At 47.0% G+C, this 19,673-nt stretch overlaps 1 protein-coding gene and 1 non-coding gene across 5 annotated transcripts in view; both read left to right on the top strand.

Moving 5' to 3' along the window:
* Gatb (glutamyl-tRNA amidotransferase subunit B) overlaps positions 1-19,673 on the top strand; it is an 84,878-nt gene that overhangs the window by 58,896 nt on the left and 6,309 nt on the right. For 3 of the 4 annotated variants that reach the window (XM_004638720.2, XM_023723684.1, XM_023723685.1), the window contains 2 exons: positions 208-341; positions 8,871-8,949. In XM_004638720.2, coding sequence (XP_004638777.1) covers positions 208-341; positions 8,871-8,949 — 213 coding nt within the window. Of the gene's footprint in view, positions 1-207; positions 342-6,947; positions 7,116-8,870; positions 8,950-19,673 lie in introns of those variants that run through there. The other variant, XM_023723686.1, reaches the window with a different exon arrangement.
* LOC111818785 lies at positions 10,444-10,569 on the top strand. Its single transcript, XR_002822696.1, has one exon. It is a non-coding gene; the product is annotated as a small nucleolar RNA SNORA11 (small nucleolar RNA).

Raw genomic sequence — 19,673 nt, 5'->3', positions numbered from 1 at the left:
AATGCTGTATAAACACAGAGCAGTAAAGGTAGAAGTAGAATGTTTGCTGTATACTGAGAGTGACCAGAATCGCATCTCTGTGCTGAGGAAAGGAGCGGGTGGGTGTCTTGCAGGATGAGAGAGCGGCAGTTGCAGAGTTGCCTTCAGAATGCTGAGCTTTCATTTTTTGGATGCTTTATATAATTTTTTTTTTTTTTATTATAACAGAATGAAGTTGGCCTGCTGCAGTTCTTCCAGAATGTGATGAAAGAAACTAGGGCAGAGCCAAAAAAGGTGACGAGCTGGGTCCTCAACACGCTGCTGGGCTATTTAAAGCACCACAACCTTGCTGTGAGTGAGAGGTGAGTGGGAGCGGGGCTGCTTTCTTCTGTCCAAGGAGCAGCTGAAATAGGGCAGGGCAGGTTTTCCCTTCCTCTTGCTCTGTTAGGGTCTTCTAACAAGACTACAAAGCTCCATGCACTCAAGAGTCTAAAAATACCCACATGTACCTGAACATTTGTGTGTCTGCCTGCCTGTCTGACTGCTCCCTGTCCTCTGCGGTGGGCTGGGGTTAATCAGATGGGTTTTACATGCTGGAACAGGTGCAGGAGAAGTCATTTCTGTGTGACCCTGTTAGGGTAGGCATGAACAGGCTCAGCCCAGGGCGCTGAGCTGCAGCCACAGAAATCAAGTAAAGCTTCTCCCAGGCTGATGCTTGCACTGCACTGTGAGGAACTCAAGGGAGTTGCTGAGAGTGGGAAGGACAGGGGCATCTGGGCAGAAAAAGCAGTAATGCCATGCCTAGGGACATGTAGCCATGACAGGTGCAGGAAACCCGGAGACTGCACTGTGCTCAGGCAGGCAGGAAAGGTGGGAACAGAGTTGGGAGACAACCAGGGCCACCTAGAGGACTCTGATACAAAGCCTCAGGTCACAGCTCTACCCCACTTGACACTGGGGGAATATGGTATATAGTACTCAGCTTGCCTTGCTGTAACATAGGCCCAGATTGGTTTTCTTAAACAGACATTTCCTTCCAGCTTCAGAAGCTGGGAAGTCTAAGATCATGGTGCCTATAGAGTCAGATCCCTTCCTGGATACAGAGGGCCATCTTCCTCCTCTGTCTTCACAAGGCGGAGTGTTGGGGAAGTTAAACACTGAAAACTCTTCTTCGATGGGCACCAATCTTATCATAGGGGCCCCACCCTTGTGGCTTCACCCACCCCTGACCACCTCCCAAATGCTCCATCTCCTTATATGCTCACATTGGAGGAGCCAAATTCAGTCCTCAGCAGAGCAGATCAGACACAGGGAGACTGGTCAGGAACATCTCAGAGCACTGAGGAGGTGCCACTGAGCTGAGCTGAGGTGCTCCTTCCCTGGCTGAGTGAGTGGCCCGAGTCAGGAGCAGTTCTCCCAAGCCAGTTCAGCTTCCACTTTATTCTGGTGCCAAGGGGTTGTCTTCTCTAGTAGAAGGGAAGGGAATTTCGGTGAGCTCAGCTGGAGGGCTGCGGAGTACCACAAGGAATCTGGATGCACTGAGTTTGAGTTGCGGGAGGTGTGGGGGTCTGTAGCAGGCCTGAGACTGCTGGGAGGTGTGAACTGGAGGTTCTGCTTGCTGGCTACAAAGCTGGCGTCCTTCTGTCTGTCTGGACTCTGCCGTGTGCCAAGCATCAGGAGGCACAGCCTTCGGGACCAGCAGCGCTCTGCTGAGCAGGTGAAGGTGAGGGGCACCCCTGGTAACAGCGAAGCCGAGAGGAGCTGCTCAGTGTGGAGAAGCTGGCTCAGCTGAGCGCTGAGGAGGGCAGGTCAGGCAGGAGGCCCACAGTGTTTGTGTGCAGAGCTTCACTCTGAACATCTTGACATGAGTCTGGGCTGAGACCCTGGAGAGTGTCTGAGCCACAGTGGGACAGCAGCAGGGAAATAGGCAGGTGGCCAGGGGGCCGGCTAGGGAGCATCCGGAGGGGCAAACTGAGATGCAGTAGCAGAGAAGGTGAAGGAAAACTGGTGAAGTGGTGTGCCAGGGGAAGGCTCGTTTCAGGAGGGGAGGAATGAGGCGTGGGTGTAGGGCAAGGAAGAGGGTATCTGAGGGGCAGCCCGGCAGGCACACGTTCCCACATGGTCCGCATGGGATGCAACCTTCCTAGAATTACTTGCACTCAGAGTTAAGGCTACACAGTCAGCTCACACTTGGCCCAGGCGTGTGTGTGTATCTGTGGAGCAGTGTGACCGGTCACGCGAGTTCTGGGCACCTGCGGCCACCATCCCTGCAACCTGGCTTCGGGTGAGTGCCCAACTCTACCACTGCTCTCCTGCTGTGAAGTGCAGATGGCACTGCTGGCCTTGTAGGGGAAGGGTGATTTTTTTGGGTTTTTTTTCTGTAGTTTTTAGGGAAGGGTTGACAGGGTGTTCAGGGTCTCACTACTAGATCAAACTCATGGTGATCTGCCTGTTTACAGCCTCCCAAGAGCTGGGATTACAGATGCGCTCCACCACGCCCAATCTCAGTTGCCGTCTCAGTGCACCCCAGGGGCAGGGCCAGCACGACAAGACCGGGGATCAAAACCCTGGCCCCTGTGCCTGCTTGCAGGCACACTTTAATCCGCTGAGCTATTTGACTGGCCCTGGAAGGGTGGTTTTGGTTTGTTTAATTTTCTTGCGGTGGTGGCAGGGAACAGAGGCACAGAACCTTCTTCCAGGCCAGCCTGGCACTCCTAAATGATAGCCCAACCCTCCATGAAGGGTTCTGAGAGGAAGATGCCTTCAACATGTCATGTGACAGACACTCAGTGTCCCCCTCCTTTGCTCTACCATGTCCTTCAGGCCCATCTGCCCATGCACAGCCTTTTTGTTCATGAGTGCCACTGTTTCCCTTGCAGATGCTGTGCCCACACGGAAGGTGGGGGCTGCAGCTCCTCCAAAGCCTGAGAGGCTGGGGAGCATTTGAGAAGAAAGACCTGAGCCCTGCTGGGAAGCCAAGGGGTGCAGTGGCAGAGCAGCCTTTGAAGGAGAGAAGAGAGGTGGGCTTGACTGAGAAGCTGTGGGGTAGAGGAGCAGGAGTGGGCCCAGCACCTAGATGCTGGCTCTCTGGGGAGCACGGCCTTGAGCGTCAGTGTGGGAGTGAGGCCAAGGGGGCTGCATGCTGCTGGAGAAGTGTGCAGTGCAGTGGGAGAAGAGGGCAGGGGAGTTGCTCTGGCCAGAAGAACCCAAGAGGGCACCAAATAGGGAAGAGCCTGTATATCTCAAAGAAGGGAGGGGTTAGCTGTGTGTTCCATGAAGGGAGGGTGTTAGCTGTGAGGTCTCTCACACTGCATGGTCGGCCATACTTCCCAGATCTGTTATGTTTTAGAATTGGGATAGAGTGCTGACTTCTGGTTTAGCTCTTCCTCTAGCAGATGAGGAAACTGAAGCCCTTCAGAGATGAGGTCTTTCTCTCCAGAGGCACAATGGCTAAGACGGAGCCAGTCCCCGACTCAGGCCTTAGGATGTCCCCAGTGTTGGTCTGTGAAATTACAGGTGCATGTGCAGCTATTCAGTAGCTTCTACAGGCATGCAGGGACAGACTGGTCCATAGAGAGAGCATGTAGCCTCTGGCAGTACCCCACACATAGAACCCCAGCAGGACCTGATTTTCAGTAAAAACACACCTGGTCATTGCGAAGTAAGGAAAGAGGAAGCCACTCAGCCATTGTGTTGTATAAGTGATGTGGAACAAGAACTGAGAAGCCCAGACCATGCTGTAGCAACTGTTTTCTTACAGTGTGAAGAACATGTATCTAGACTAGTGTCTCGGTCCATGTTCTGTTGTTAACAGCACCACAGCCTGTGCACATTTTTTAAAAACTAAGGACTATGTTAGTGCAGTGGTTCTGGTCTGAGGTTCAGGGGCTGCACTGGGTAAAGATCGTCTGTTGGCAGAGTCCTAAAGCCACAGTGGTTCCACAGAGCCGGTGAGGGGTCTGGCTGGCCTTTAGAGCAGACCCGCTCCCTCCATACCCCAGCCACTGATGGGTGCCCAGCCACTGATGGGTGTAGGGTCCTAATGACACTCTCTGGGTCTCAGCTGGGCCTACCTCTTGTGGTAGAGAGTTCAGCATGAGCTGAGAGGCAGTGGATAGACCACCTAACTATGGGGAGCATTGCCCACAGTTTACCCAGTGTTGCTGGGGAAGTGCATTTGTTTATATACTGACTGTCTTTTCTCGTTGCTGAGACAAAATGCCCCAAACCCAAAATGCAAGGACAAAATGATTATGTAGCTCACAGTTTGTAGAGTTTTCCGTCCATAATCAGCTGGTTCCAAGGCAGGCTGGCACATAGCAGAGGGGAGCAGCTCATTCATGGCCACAGAAGACACCAAAAGAGAGCCAAGCCTCTTTCTGTCCCTTATATTGTGTCCAGTATACTGGGATTAGAGTGGTGCTGATGCAGTCAGTGTACTGACACGGCTGTCACCGACCCTTAGTCCCAGCATTGCACCATGAATCAGTCACAGATCTAGATCCTGCTACCTCCAGAATAAATGCTACAACTGCGTGAGACTTTGGGGTGACATCCAGACACAAATGATACCTCGGACTGTCCTGGGTTTCGCTCAGGCAGGTGTCAGTGCAGCCAGTTGGTTCTTGTAACAAATACATTTGATGAAATTGTTTTTATATTTCCTGTTATATCTTATAAACATTAATGAAAAAATACGCAGCTTTGGCCGTCCTATATTTACATAATGGGACTGGTAAGTAGTTAATTATGAACCGCCTTGGCCACTAGGCCTGCGTGACACTCAGGGCTATAGCTGCAGAGCCAACAGCAGTCACCATTAACACTAGCCAGCAGATGGCCGAGCTGGGTGAGTGGGTGGGTGAGGGTTAGTCCGGCAGTGTCATCTGGGAAAGCATCCGAGGTTTGGGCTGCAGGCATCGGGAGACAGTGGAGCCTGCAGTGACAGCCATGTCAGAGAAGGAATACAGAGGAAGGGATGCCTCTGATGTGTGCTGCAGGATTCCTGGGATTTGTAATAACAGGCTAGAGTTGCGGGAGAACAAAGCCCATGTGAAGGGCTGCTCCCAGGCAACAGAGTGGTACTGTCATCAGGAGAGACGGCAAGTAGGCTGGCCTATGGAGGAGCTGAGAGCAAGGCTGGGCCTACTCTGGTGAGCGTGCCTTGGAGCGCCACTTTGTGTAACCTGTGAAGAAGTGTTTGCTGTCTTGCTCTCAAAAGGGGAGATGGCTGGCGTGGCTCAGCCAGGGTATGTTTAGCATATGTAAGGCCTTCAGTGCCCTGCAGCAGCTGCTTAGGCAGGAAGACTGCCGTAGAGACCACATGTGGGCCACAAAGCTCAAGGCTTACTGTCTGGCTCTTCCCAGAAGTTGGCTGTCTGGCATAGGACAGGTATTACATGAACTTGGGAACTCCCAGGAGAGGCACAGATGAAGCAGGTAGAGCACAGATCCAGAGCAGTGACAGTGGCCCTGGAACAGATACACTTCCTTCTGCAGACAGGAAGTGTCAGGTGCCCAGAGAGCACCCAGCAGGGAGTAGAAGGTGATGGCCAAGATGAGAGGTTACCGGCAGGCCCGGGCTGTTCACAAGCGCCGCGTTTGCAGTCCCATAAAGCAGGAGCAAAGTTGGATGCTTGGCCACAGTGAGGGCTGGTTTTCAAGAGAAGACTTTGGTAGATGGGTAGTGTAGAATCCCAGTGATATGTGCTTGTAGCAGTAGTGGCCAAGGCTGGATCTGGTAGCAACCAGGCAGATCACCAGGCAGCATTTTCAGGCTGGGGAAGATGAGAGTGTTTGGGAATGATGAGATGAAAGCAGCAGGCCAAGGGAAGTGGGCCTAAGCGGGATCTAAAAGTAGAAAGTGATGGCGTTAAGGGCACATGCATGGAGGGCATGTTGGCTGAAAGGAGGCACCAGTCTAGAAAATGCAGGGCCGGGAAGTGCAAGGGGAGAGGTGGGAAGGAGGCTCTCTAGAGCAGTTACTGCGATTTGGGCCACGCCGGCCACTGCAAACTCAGAGATGAGCCAGAGGATTGGCAAACAGCACACACCACTGGAGCTCCAGGTTCAAGCATCTTCCTCCAGGAGCTCTTGGCTTCTCTCTTAGCAAAAGCAGAGAAGGAGGGACTTGGACCTAGCGTAGCAACAGTGGACCTTTTAGAGATGGAGGTCCAGAAGCGCTGCCCAAAACCCACTTATGTATCACAGAGTGGCAACTTGGCAATTAAACCTTAATACTGGGGTTTTAGTTTAGAAAATGTAGCTCATACATTAATATCTCTTGTCTTAAAAGCACAGTAACAGAGCTTTCAGTGACATAAACAGCCTGCTGTAGCACACAAGCCATCCGTTCACCACCCTCTCCTAGGTCAAGCCTCTAGGCTGGAATGGGCTTGGGAATTGTCAGTGGTGCTGTTCCAGGAATCTGCACTGGAGGTGGCATTGTGATCCTAAGGGCTCTAAGGGACTGGATGAAACTAGTAGATTTGAAAGATCCTATTTCCGTGCTTCTGTAGATATGCTGGTCTTAGAGAACCAGAAGAGACACAAGCACTTGACACTTAGGCTTGTGATATCACATTCTTCTTTAGTGGAGACACGTTCGCTGTCCAGAATCCAGTATTATTTGACAACAGCGAATTAGTGGCTTGTGCTTGTGCTGTCATGGTTGTGCGAGCATTCTGTCTATACTCGGTTCCGAGATAGGGAGGTGTGGCAGAGGAGCATGGTAGAGAAACAGTCTGTGGCAGGGCGGGCAGGAAGTAGTGAGCAGCAAACTGCATGCCTGCCTTCTTTCTGTCCCTCACATTCTGTCCAGACTACAAACCTGTTAATTGTGCCTCCCACTCCTGAGTTGGGGCTTCCCATTTTATCCACACCCAGAAGTATGCTAAACCAATCAGTCAGTGGACTAAATTAGTACCATGCACCCTAAATCCATATTCATACACCCTGGATTCACTCAGCTCTGAAAAGCCCCATCTTTGAAGGCCTGAGCCTGGGAGGAAGTACACGCCCAGATGAAGTCAGAACAGGAAACAAAGAGGCAGTTAAGAACTCCCAAGTGCTGTTACATCAGTCCTGAGACCCACAGTGTCAATGCATAACATAACTAATGAACGAGCTAAGTCACTGGACTTCTCTAGGGAAGGATTTTCAGTTATTTGTGTCCTTTTCCTGTCTCTGTCCACCTGTGTGTCATTTATATCATTGCCAAGTCTCACAGGTTGAAATTCTAAGCCCCGTGGTGATGTTGGTGTTAGGCAGTGGAGCTGTCGTAGGGCATGATTAAGTCATGAAGGGATTTATGCCCCTGTAAGGGACTAATGCCCTTGGAAGGAAGCCCCAGAGAGCTGGTGCACCCGTAACTCCTGTGAGGACACAGCAACAGGGTGCCAACTCTGAGAGTGATGACACCAAGACACTCAGCAGATGCCATGTGCTGGCACCTTCCTTTGCAGCTTCCCAGCCTCCCCCAGTGTGAGAGGAAGGTTGTGTTATGTATAAGCCACCTGCCTGTAGGGCTCCGTACAGCAGCCAAAGCACACTGAGAGCTTCGCTGGCCCATGCAGGGCTGGGGACTTCTCCTCTTGTGTGTCTTGAAACCTAGTTCTACCTCAGTGCTTCTGGGTTCTACAGTGTCTATTCTGGCGTATGTGGCGCTTGTATTTTCTAGGAATACAGAAAGAATATCTACAGCTGACATTCCAGACATGCCTAGTTCCCTGCACTTGTCAATAAAGATGGCGAGTTGGAAAAGGAAATTGGTTGATTTTTTCCAGCCCTTGCTACTCTTCCTTCTGGGATTTGCACAGGGTGCTCACTGACACTGTACACTAACTTAGTAAGCCAGATAGACTCTAAACTTAATTTCCACTTGGAATTACCTTGCAGCCAAACTCACATTGAGGATGAGCCTGTTGGTTTGGAGCTCATGGAAATAGACACTGAGGCTAAGCTGTAGTTTCTTTCCAAGTGAATTAACAGTGAATGCCAGGAATCAGCACTTATCTAGAGCTCTTTTCAGTGATTGAGCACTTCAGAAGCCTGTACTTACAGGCGCGCTCTTGTGCTTTACGTCATTCCTGCTGGAAGTGGCCCCTTCATGACCTCCAGCATCATCACTGGTTGTGACATATGCAGTAGTCCAGGCAGTGAAACCATACATTGGTGCAGAAGTGCATAATTCATTGTCTTTGCAGTCATCTTGTGGTGCCCCTCACCCTGCTATGACCAGGAACTAATGCTACTGGACTGGATTTAGTTCCCTGACTTTCTTAGCCATGGGATCTTGACAAATAAGTTGCATCATAGAAGCATAGATGTAATGAATTCTGGGCCCTGAGTGTTCTGAATTGCAGAGAATAGAGTGTGTAGAGGGCCCGTGAGGACGAGTGAGCACGGAGCTGGTAGACATTGTGTCCCTTATGGAAAATCTCTTACAATTAAAAGGAATTTATATTTGCACAGAAACACAAAAGTGGCTTTGTTAGCTGTTTTGTTTGAAGTAATTTTTAGGCTGATCTTTCAGTTGAAAATACTTAATTACTAGATTTTTTTTTTTCTCCCTTTCTCTTCGTGGTTCATGAATTTTTCAGCCACTTCCTTTTTCTGACTAATTATACTGAGCACTTGTCTATTGCTCCAACTTCTGCCAAACAGCTGTCATTGTTGGGTGGTAAAATAGGTGGAAAAACACCAAGAATTTGTTGTAGCCTACAATACAAAGTAAGTAAAATAAGAGGGCCTATTTGACCTGTTAATTTTGTTCCTGGTTGTGCTGATTATTTAAGCTTACAGGAGCAAGTGTTCGGATGCTCACAGCCATTCATGGGCCTGCCAGTGTGAAATGCAAACTTCTTTTCTCTTTTTCCTTTGGGGGCCGCCAGTCCTGTCACGTCCTCTGCACTTGCTGAGCTTCTTGACCTGCTGGACAGTAAGGCAATTTCTTCCGCAGCAGCTAAACAGGTATGTCTCCCCTTCCAGAGCGCCGTCTGTTCCATCTGCCAGTACGTGTCTGCTACGCCACCTGGATGCCTTTGCTGAGGGAGTTTCATAATTGAAGTTTTTATTTTATTGTTTTGAGACAGGGTCTCTCTCTGTAATCCAGGCTGTCCTTTGCCTCACTTGTAGTCCAGGCTGGCCTTGCACTTCTGTGATCCTCCTGACTCAGCCCCTCAAGCTCTGGGATTACAGGTGTGTGCCACCACACCTGGCAGTCAAAGTGTTAATAGGGTATTCCCATGTGAAAAGTAGGAAGACTTCATTTAGCAAGGGTGAGAAGCCAGCCAGAGCAGCGTGCTTTGCTTCTTGGCCTGGCTTGCTGGGGGATGTAGGTATTGCCTGGCTTTGTCCTGAGTGTCCTCCCAAAATATTTGTGTAAAAGGCCTGGGCACTGCAGCTTGTGGGCCACCTTGGCTTGACTCCCAGCCATGTACCTTTCTCATGTTCTCACTGCCGTGCCCGAGGCTGCCCCCACACATGGTCAGCCTGTGGAAGTCTGTCCTCCACAGGGAGGGTGCGGTCAGTACACCGCTGCCACGAGGTCAGTGAGCTGTACGCACACAACCCCAGGGTGAAAGCCAGAAGAGCAGGGTTCTGGAAGACGGCCGCCTCCCGGGTCTCCACCTCCACCTGACAGCGTCCAGAATGGTACAAATAAAGACCCAGAAGGATAAAGAGCATCTAGTCAGCAGCCTCGGCTTCAGAGACCGCAGCTGTCAGTGCTTCAGCCAAACCTAATGTTATTTTAACGTGCCTTTGCATTTAATATTTACACACTCCAACACAGGTGGCAGGATACAAAGGGAGGCTTTTGGCTAATTATGAGGCATGTTGGTGCATATGCCAGACCTGTGCTGTGCAGCGAGTAGGTGGCAGAGATGCCGCGGTTGTGAGCCACCTTCGGTGAAGCTCTCTGCTCCTGGGACCACCATTCAGGAAAGGCTTTTGGCTGAGGGGCTGCTGGGGGAATACAGATGTTTATGACAGTGCTCAGCAGTTGTAGAAAGATTCATTGACCAGGCTTACAGCTCAGCAGCATAAGTGCCTGCCTGGCAAGCACAAGGTACCGAGTTCGATACCCAGTGCCACCAAAAAAAAATGAAAAAGGACAAAAATCTTCCCTTTCTTCTTCCCACCCACTCTGCCCTACATCAAAACCAAGTGTAGTGAAAAAGGTAGTTCTAGAGGGCAAAGATGGAAAATGTTGGAAGATGCTGAGGCTGGCTCAGATAGAGATGGGGCAGGGTGGCATTTCATCAGCCTGCAGCAAGTTTGAAGGCAGCAGGTGAACCTGGCTTGTGGACAGTCAAATCAAACCACAGGCCTGGCAGGAAAGGGGTTTAGTATTGGGCTGCATAAAGAAATCTCCCATCCACGTCTTTGTATGTCATTGTCTCAGGGTTTTTATCGTTTTATTTTTCTATTTTTTTGTTTTCTGCTCTTAAGAAAAATCACCATGGGGTATGCTCAGAGCAGGAAGCCTGAAGAATGGCTCACTGTTTATAACATACCCCACAGAAACCCGGGGCTGCTGGGACTAAGACGCCGCCCTGTGGTTTCCCTGCCACCAGATGCCCTGCACACAGCCCGTGCTCTTACATGCAGCGTTGGGTCAACCCTGTGGGACAAGGCTGGTACAGGGAAGGCTGTCGAGTGTGCAGGCTGGGACCTGTCCATGTATAAGCGGTCTGAGATACAAAGTCTTTGAACCAAAAAAAGAAAAAAAAAAAAAAAAAAGATCATGACTGAATTTCTGGGATATATAATGTATTTTGATTATAAACCATTTAATGCTGAAAAATACAATTTTCTAAGTATATCCCTTGAAATAATTGTCATTAGTATTGGGTGAACGTCATTCCTGATGTCTGTTGATGCATATAAACAAGAGAGCAAGAGACAGAGATGACAGACAGGAAGTTAGACACTTCAAAAAATAGCAGGTTGTATATACTTTCTTAAAGCTTATTAAGTAAACAACTGGTGGGGCTGGAGAGATGGCTCAGTGGTCTAAAGCACCTACTTGGAACAAGCTTGGCAAAGCACAGGGACCGCGGTTCAATCCCCCAGCACCACATGCCAGCCAGCCGCACCCTGGTGGGCTGAGCTGGCCACACACACACACACACACAATAAATGTAAAATAAATAAATAAAATAAATTTAAAAAAAGTAAACAACTGGTTTTAGGAAGCTTTTTACTATTCTTAATGTGTAGTGTACATATCAGTGAGATTCAATGTGATGTGTGTACATATACCTTACAGTGTGGTCATATCCAGCCACGTTTCTTCACACACCCATATACACACCCAGCAGCCTCCCCAAATTCTAGTCCCTGTCTTTGTCTGATTTATTTCTCTTAACACAACTCATCCAGTTCTATCCATTTTACAACAGCTAACGGGATTTCATTCTTTATGGCTGAGTAATACTCTTTTGTCACTATAGTAAACATGTTTTCTTTGTCCATTTGTTACTTGGTGTGCACTTAGCTAATTCCATGTTCTAGATCTTGAAAACAGTGCCATAATACACATGGGCAGGCAGGTGTATTAGGCATATATGCTGATTTCATAATCCATAACCATGTACAAGTGGGCTAACAGTTATATGGTAGGTGTCCTTTCTGATTTTTGAGAAATCTCTATACTGCTTTCCATAGTGGCTGTACCTACATTCCTGTTAATAGTTCATAAATGTTCCTTTTTCTCTATAGCCTCACCAGCATATTTTTTTCATAATATTCTAATTGGGGCGAGGTGTTATTTTATTGGCATTTCCTTGTTGGCTGATGATATGAAGCAGTTATTCATGTATTTGTTGGCCATTTGTATTTCCTCTTTTCAGATGTGTCCATTCTGGTCATTTGTCCATTTTATTCGTTTTTCAAATATCCTAGATATGAACCCTCGTTCAGATGCACAGCTGACATAATTCTCCCATTTCTGTAGATTCTCTTCACTCTGTTGTTTCCTTTGCTGTGCAGAAACTTTTTAGTTTGACAGAGTCTTAGTTTGTGTATTCTTTATTCAGAAAATGACTGCCTGCACCATTATCTTGAAGTGTTTCTACTGTTTTCTTGTAATAGCTTCAGAGTTTCAGGTCTTACCCTTAGGTTCTTAATCTATTTTGGGTTGACTTTTGTACAGAGAGATCTCAAGAGATCAAACTTCCACACAGGGGCACTCAGTTTTCCCAGCACTGTTTGTTGAGAAGGCTACCCTTTCTCCAGCATGTGGTGCCTTTGGCAAGGTCAGTTGGTCATAGATGTGTGGGTTTATTTCTTCGTCTCTATTTTGTCCATTGGTCTATGTGTCTGTTTTTATGCCAATACCATACTGTTTAGGTTACAGTAGCTCTATTGTATATCTTGAAATCAGTGCGATGTTGCCAGTTTTGTTTTTTTGCTCATACTAACTTTAGCTATTTGGAGTCTTTTGTGCTTCCATATTAATTTTGGGATTTTTTTTTTTTTTTTAACTTGTTACAACTTGAATTTTAAACATCCCCCAAAAGCTTATGTGTTGAAGGCTTGGTACCAAGATGATTTGCTACTGGAAGGTGGTAAAGCCTGGAAGAAGGTGGCCTGGGGGAAGGAAGTCAGGCTGATGGGGCATCCCTGTGCAGGGAGGGGTACCAGGGCCCAGCCCCTACCCTCCTCTTTGTCTCCACATTCCAGTCTTCATGAGGTGAGCAGCTCTGTTCCACCCCACACTCCTGGCACAAGCCCGGAACAGAACCTACTGAAATCTCAGAAACCATGGGCCCAATGAACCTCCCCTGTAAATAGATTTTTCAAGTATTTTGTCACAGTAGCAGAAAGTAAACTACACATTAGCGTATCTTTGTGTATCGTTGGTAATTTGATACGATTGTACTGAGTGGCTTTGGGTAGTATGGATATTCTAACATTAGAGTCATGAACATGGGAGGTCTTTCTAGCTCCCCTCTTTGGGAGGTCTTTTTCAATTTCATTTGTTACTGCTTTATAATTTTCAATGTAGAAAGCTTCCATTTCCTTAGTGTATGCCGATATGATTGCATGTGTAACTACTGTGGATAGAGTTGCTTTTTTTTTTTTTTTTCCTCTTCTAGTCTGTTAGTGATGTAAAGAAAAGCTGATGTTTGTATGCTGCTGCTTTTATCAAATTCATGTATGAGCTCTAAGAGTCTTTTGGTGGGGTCTGCAGTGTTTAAAGAATTGTGTCTGCAGACAGGGACAGTTTGAGTTTGCCTCACTACTGTGTGCACCTTTCCTTTCTTCCTCTTGCCTAATTGCTGTAGCTAAAACTTGGAGCACTGTGTTGACAAAGAGCAGAGAGCACGCACCCTGTCTTATTCTTGATCATAGAGAAAACACTTCATTTTTTCCCACTCAGTATGATGTTGGCTCTGAGTTTGTCATATATATGTTTGGTAACCTTGAGGTGTGATCCTTCTAGACCTCATTTGTTCAAGACTTCTTATTTTATAAAATTCTTTTTCAACATTACTATGATCATGATTTGACCCTTTATTCTGTTTGTTTGATGTATTTTGTTTGATTTGCACCCTGTTGAACCATGCTTAAATCCATGGGTTGAAACCAGCTTGATCATGGTGTACCATGTGCTGTTCATATGCTTTTTCATATGCTATTTGATTTTCTAGTGTTTTGTTGAGGATTTGTATATCTGTGTTCATGAGTGTTACGGTTTGTGTATAGGTGTCCCCCAAAAGCCTCATGTAGTCATGGGGCAGGCTCTGGAGTTTGTGATTATTGTGCATGTGGACTCTGCAGCTGCCCTGTGGCAGGTAATTTGCACTGAAGTGTAAGGAGGGGAGAGAGGCGCTCTAGCTGCCTGAGCTGTTGCCACCCCCTTTGCTCTCTGCTCTTTGCCAATGTCATGAAAGGTTATTCTCTGCCATGTGCTGCTCTACCTTGGAGCCAGCTGAGTATGGACTCAAAGCTCCAGTATGAGAATATTAGTCTACAGTTTTGTTGAACAGAGGGTGTGTGTGTGTGTGTGTGTGTGTGTGTCTCTGTCTGTCTGTCTGTCTGTCTATCTTGTCTTTGTCTGGTTTGGGTAACAGGATAATGCTGGCTTCTTGGAATGAGTTTGGAAGGGCTCCCTCCCTTTCAGTTCTATAGAAGAGTTTAAGCATCTGTGTTCTTTAAAAGTTTGGTAAAAATTCAGCGGTGAAGAGGGGTGAGAGACGGGGAAGGAGTCTGTTTCCCCTAGTGGGGTTGAGGGGCTGAGGCAGCCCCCCCTCCTTTATTCATCTCTCCTCAATAAATAATCTTAAATTGCAAAAAACAAAACAAAACAAAACAAAAAACCCCATAGCAGTGAAGCCATCCAGGCCTTGACTTTGTTAGATTTTATTACTGATTCAATGTTATTACTTGTTATTAATCTATTCAAGATTTTTATATCCTTCAATTTTTGTGGGTCATATGTCTGGTAATTTATGGATTTTACCCAAATTTTCCAATGTTGGTATATAGTTTTTCAAAATAATTCTTAGTGACTCTTTATATTTCTGTGGTATCAATTATAGTGTTTACTTTTTCATTTTTGAGTTGGGTTTCTCTCCCTCTGTCTCTCTGGCTCTATGTCTGTCTCTGTCTCTCTCTCTCTCTGTTTCCCTCCCTCCCTCTGTGTACATGCTAAAGTTTTGTCAAGTGTATTTAAAAAAAAAAAAAACTTCTGTTTCGTTTATCTTTTGTAACATTTTAACATACTTCATTTATGTCTGTTCTAATCATTTATTTCTTAATGCTAATTGTGGGTTTGGTTTGTTACTATTTTTCTAAGTCCCAGAGATCATAGTTAGGTTGTGCATTTAATTTTTTTTTTTTTTTTAATGTAGGAACTCTACTGTAATTCCCCTCCCAGTACTACTTTTGTTGCATCCCATAGGTTTTGGTATGTGATATTTCCATTTTCATTTATTTCAAAACATTTTAAAATTTACTTTCTGGATTCCTCAGTGACCCAATATTTCTTTGAAAATGTGTGTGTTGTTCAATCTTCATGTAGTTAGGTAATTTCTAAAGCTTCTCTTGTTGACGTCTGGTTTTATTCCCTTGTGATCAACAGAGGTACAAGATAGGATTTTAGTTTGTTTGCTTGTTTAAGACTTGTTTTGTGACCCAGTATATTCTATTATAGAGAAAGGCCCAAATGGTGCTGAAAAGAATGTATATTCTGCGAGTGTTGGATGAAATGTTGTGCAAATATCTATTAAATCTACTTAGTCCACAAAGAGGAGGAGCCAGGTGCAAGAACGCAGGCTTCTCGGCCATCCTTCTGGCGGCGCTCCTCTGATCAGTCCCCCTCCTGATAGCACATCCGTCTCTGGATGCATCAGTGGACTAACCTGCTGCTAGGTCTAGTGCCCTCAGGGTGCAGTCACCTTCCAAAAGCCCTGGCTCTGAACATGAGAGCTTTGCGGGGACATTTTAACTCTAAGCCATAGCACTACCGAACTTTTCCAAAATGTGTGTACCATTTTACATTCCACCTTCAGTGTGTGAGGGTCAGTTTTTCCACATACTCACCAAGACTTATTGTTCATCTTTTTTTATTATAGTTGTCCTATATGAAGTGGTATTGCACTATGGGTTTGATTTGCATTTCTCTAATGACCAATTACATTGAGCATCTTTTTATGTCTTATTTTTAACAGTGTACTTTTTTAAAAGGAAAAAAAAGTGCAGTGCAATTAATGTTCCTAAATTTAACTGATTAGTCCAAGTGTGCCTTGGGCTTTAGAATCCTATAGTCAGAAGTGGATAGCGGCTCTGGTTCTGCTGGCTTCTGGTCCAGCCTCTGAGAACAGGAGGTTTTAGTGGTGATTAGATGACCAGGTAGGCAGAAGACAACTGACTGGGTGGCTGATTGCTGGGATGGCCCATCCAGTCCTGAGGACATTCTGAATTCCAAAGAATCTCCCTTTTCAGGTTTTGTTACTAATCCTCCTTTCTCCCCATCTCCCAGTGACATCCTTGCTGCTGTCTCAGTCCCTTACACTTACCACTGTGCCCTCTTCCCTGGTGCTCCAGCAGAGCTGCTGAGATTTAGGGTCTCATCCCCCACACCCTGGAGCCAGGGCAGTTATGAGGTTGCTGCTAAGAAGCAACCCTAATTTTTAAAACCAGAAATAGAAACTTGGAGAATATAAATCAGCACGAGCAGCTTACTGTAACTGTAGGAAAAAGCATCCTGCATTTGTTGCACAGGGTCCAGATCTGTGTCCTGAAATGGCAAGTGACAGTCACTGTGTCCTCTCTTCACTCAGGACAGGGCCAGCTGGGACATGTCAGACCTTCAAACTGGTTAGGTCCCAGCCAGCCTGAGGGTAGCAGGCAGCACAGCGGCCCTGCTTATGACTCTGAAGCCCAGAGGTGGGCCAGACTGCCGGGCCCAGAGCTCAGGAAAGACTACTGCTGGCTGTGTGGGGGCCTGAAGACGAGTGGGTGACCCATTGACTCCCAGGCATCCTCTAGCCCAGGCTTCCGGTAGAACCAAGCTGCGCCTCTCGGACCCATAGAGACAGCAACCACATCTAATGGAGAGGTCACCAAGAAGCTTGTGCGCTGAAGCTGTGTGACATAGAGTCGTGTTCCCTCTTGGGCTTTGGTTGCTTTGCAATTGGACCATGTGCTGACCTCCGGGGTGTGGGGAGGTATCTGTGCCTTCCTGGAAGAATGACCTCAGAGTACTTGCCTTGGCCAAAGAGGGGACCCATCTCTGTGTGGCTGTCACCACCCTTGAATAGGCCTTTGCTGCACATCTTGACCTCCAAAGCTCAGGACGGGAAAGAACAGGCCAGTGGCATATTGCTTCCTTCAAGAGAATAAAAATAGCTTGGGCTAGAGAACAGCTGGGTGGCAGGAACAGCACGTGGCTTTCTTCCCCGAGACTCAGGCGCTGGGTTTCTGAGCCATCTGTCAGAGCCGGTGCCGGTGTCTGGGTGACTGGGGCCCCCCACTTGTGGGCATTTATTCACGCCGAGGACCAGCACAGCACAAGGAGCCCCTGTCCAGTATGTGTGCCTGGAATGGGATAGCAGGACACTTGCACATGGTGACACTGCCAGGGAGTGACAATATGGGGAGCTGCAGCCCAGGCTCGGCCAGCTGGGAGAAGACGGGAAACACAGGCCCCGTGGTGCCCTCTGCTCCACTCTAGCCAGGAGGACACAGGTCTTGTCCCAAGGAGTAACAACAGGTCACAGTGGCCACATTGCCAGCCTGAGGCATTGGCGAGCTGCTGCACTTCATCTGCAGAGCCAACAGCACAGCACGCCTCCTGTGCCTGCGCTGTGCCTCCTCCCTGGCCTTTGCCTGCCGAGGTTCTGCATTCTCTCTGTCTGGGGTCTGCAAGTGATCCGCCTGCATCCCCACGCTCAGCGATTTTGGCCCAGGCAAATCCAGTGGGCTTTGGTCAGAGGCAGGGCCCAAGCTCTTCATGGCCTGCCCGGTGTGCCCTGCACCCAGAGAAGGGCTCCCTCTTGTGTGTGCACAGGGGCAAACACAGGCGTGACCAGAGGCCAGCGTTCATTTGGCAGCACCACCTTGCACCTGGAAAGGGTGCATGGAGATCCCTGGTGAGCAGGTCCTGCTGGGTGCTTGTTGGACCAGGGGATTAGGGGTCCCCTCTCACCCAGAATGGTAGATGTTTGCAGGTGGAAATATTTTTAGGAGCTGTGCAAATGAAGAAAGGCCCCCCAAAAAATTTTTTTTAAAGGGCTGGGGAGATAGCTCAGTGTAGTAAGTGCTTGCCTCGCAAACACAAGGTCCTGAGTTAGATCCCTGGGACCACCAAAAAAAAAAAAAATTACAAATGAAGAAAGGAAATGCTGCCCAAAGCCAACATACCTACCTGTAGGGAATGATGGAGCTTGATACATACATTTGGTGAATATTGAGGTTTTATAAAGTACTTATGTAAGAGTGAAAAAGAACAGTATCCAAACTGCATGTGACCTGTGATCGCACCCAGGTTATCAAAGCTTGGAGAGAAAACACAAAATACTGACCTGAGCCATCTTGAGGAACGGAAATGCAGAAATTGTCTTTATCTGTATTTCCTTACTTTTTGCAGTAAACAAATCCTTTATAATTAGATGTGTTTAAAAATTTAATTTTTAGGGTTTCGGGGTAAATCCTAAGGGGATTTGACTGATCTTGTCAGATACGAAAGTTACATTTTTTCTTATATAGGTCTTGCTTTATCTTGGTCTTAACCATCCAGCAGAAAAGTATAAAAATGAGGTATAAAAAGTAAAGCCATATTAATATGCTGAGCTGTAAAGGGCTCAAGTCAACAACTTCTGACACTGCCAGTCCTATGGATAACCCACTACTATTATGGACTACTGGACTATATTGGATTACTTTGCTGAATTCACGCACCTACAATATTTGAATAATAATAGAATGCCCATCTCAGACAGAACTAAACAAAAAAAGGGATACAAATGAAGGACCATTTTGTAGTGAAAAAAAATACACATATGTATACACACACACACACACACGTATGTATCTGTATATACAAAATAGGATATACAGCTACTTTCTCTTAGTTCCATGAGCAAATTTGTACTGAGTGTTTAGACAAGATATCATGTCTGCATCTTTTTACTATGAATAACCACTACAAAGACAATATGCAGTGTATTAATTATTATAACTATCCTACTAACCTGTAGGATTGAAACTGTCCCAGTGCTATTTCTCAATAAAATTAATAATAAAAATGAGGGCCAGGGAGATAGCTCAGTAGAATAAGCACTTGCCTGGTGAGTGCAAGGGCCTGAGTTCCATCCCTGGTTCCACAAAATAAATTAACTAAAAAATAAAAATTTAATTTTTAGTCAAGAAAAATCAGAAATGGGGCAGAGAAACTTGCTATTTGCTTGGGGCAGCTCCCTGGGCTGAACTGCGCCACACATGTGTGCCCCAATTCCGTACTCCCAACCGCACCAGCAGGCACCCCAGGTGGGTGCGTGGGGCCGCTGGCTGTTGTTCAGTATACTGCGTCTGCAGCGTGTAGTGCCCACATTCATCTCAAGAAACGTGGACGTGTATATAGCAGGGTCATTTATTTTTGTCTCCTTCCTCTTCCCATTTGCAAAAGCTGTCTTTCCATTTTTTTCCCTTGACTTTTAATAAATTCCTCTTCCCCTGCTTCCCACCCCTACTTCATCTCTTGTTCCCCTTCCCACTGAAAAAATTCTTCTTCTTAGTATCTGTCCTCTATATTGCTCCTTACTTTGGGTTTTTTCATGCAAGAAAAACTGAAATTTAAATGCGTGTCTGATTTGTGTCACTTAAGATGGTGGTCCCGAAGTACATTTACTCTTCTTTCTGCCAGAGCAGTCCTCCTCTGTTCGTAGACAGCACACTTCTCTGTCCCTCATGCCCAGGGCATCTGGGCTGTCGGCAGGATTTCACATTATAAATTGTGCTGCTGGGAACCTGGGGGGCTACAGGCGTCTCTGTGGCACGATGGCTTTAAGTCTTCTGGGAAGGTGCCTAGAGGGAGGGAAGAGCTGGGTCAAATGGAGACTCTCTTTTCACTTCTTGAGGAGTCTCCACATTGATTTCTATGTTGGTTATACCAACTTATACCCTCACCAGAGGTGGAGAGGGGCCCCTTTTTTCCCACCGGCAAATGCTTTGCCATGTTTGTT

The sequence above is a fragment of the Octodon degus genome, unplaced genomic scaffold (assembly GCF_000260255.1).
Source record: "Octodon degus isolate 3935 unplaced genomic scaffold, OctDeg1.0 scaffold00101, whole genome shotgun sequence".
NCBI lineage: Eukaryota > Metazoa > Chordata > Mammalia > Rodentia > Octodontidae > Octodon > Octodon degus.
The sequence above is the reverse complement of the archived record's forward strand: the minus strand, read 5'-3'. Positions and strand labels throughout refer to the sequence as shown.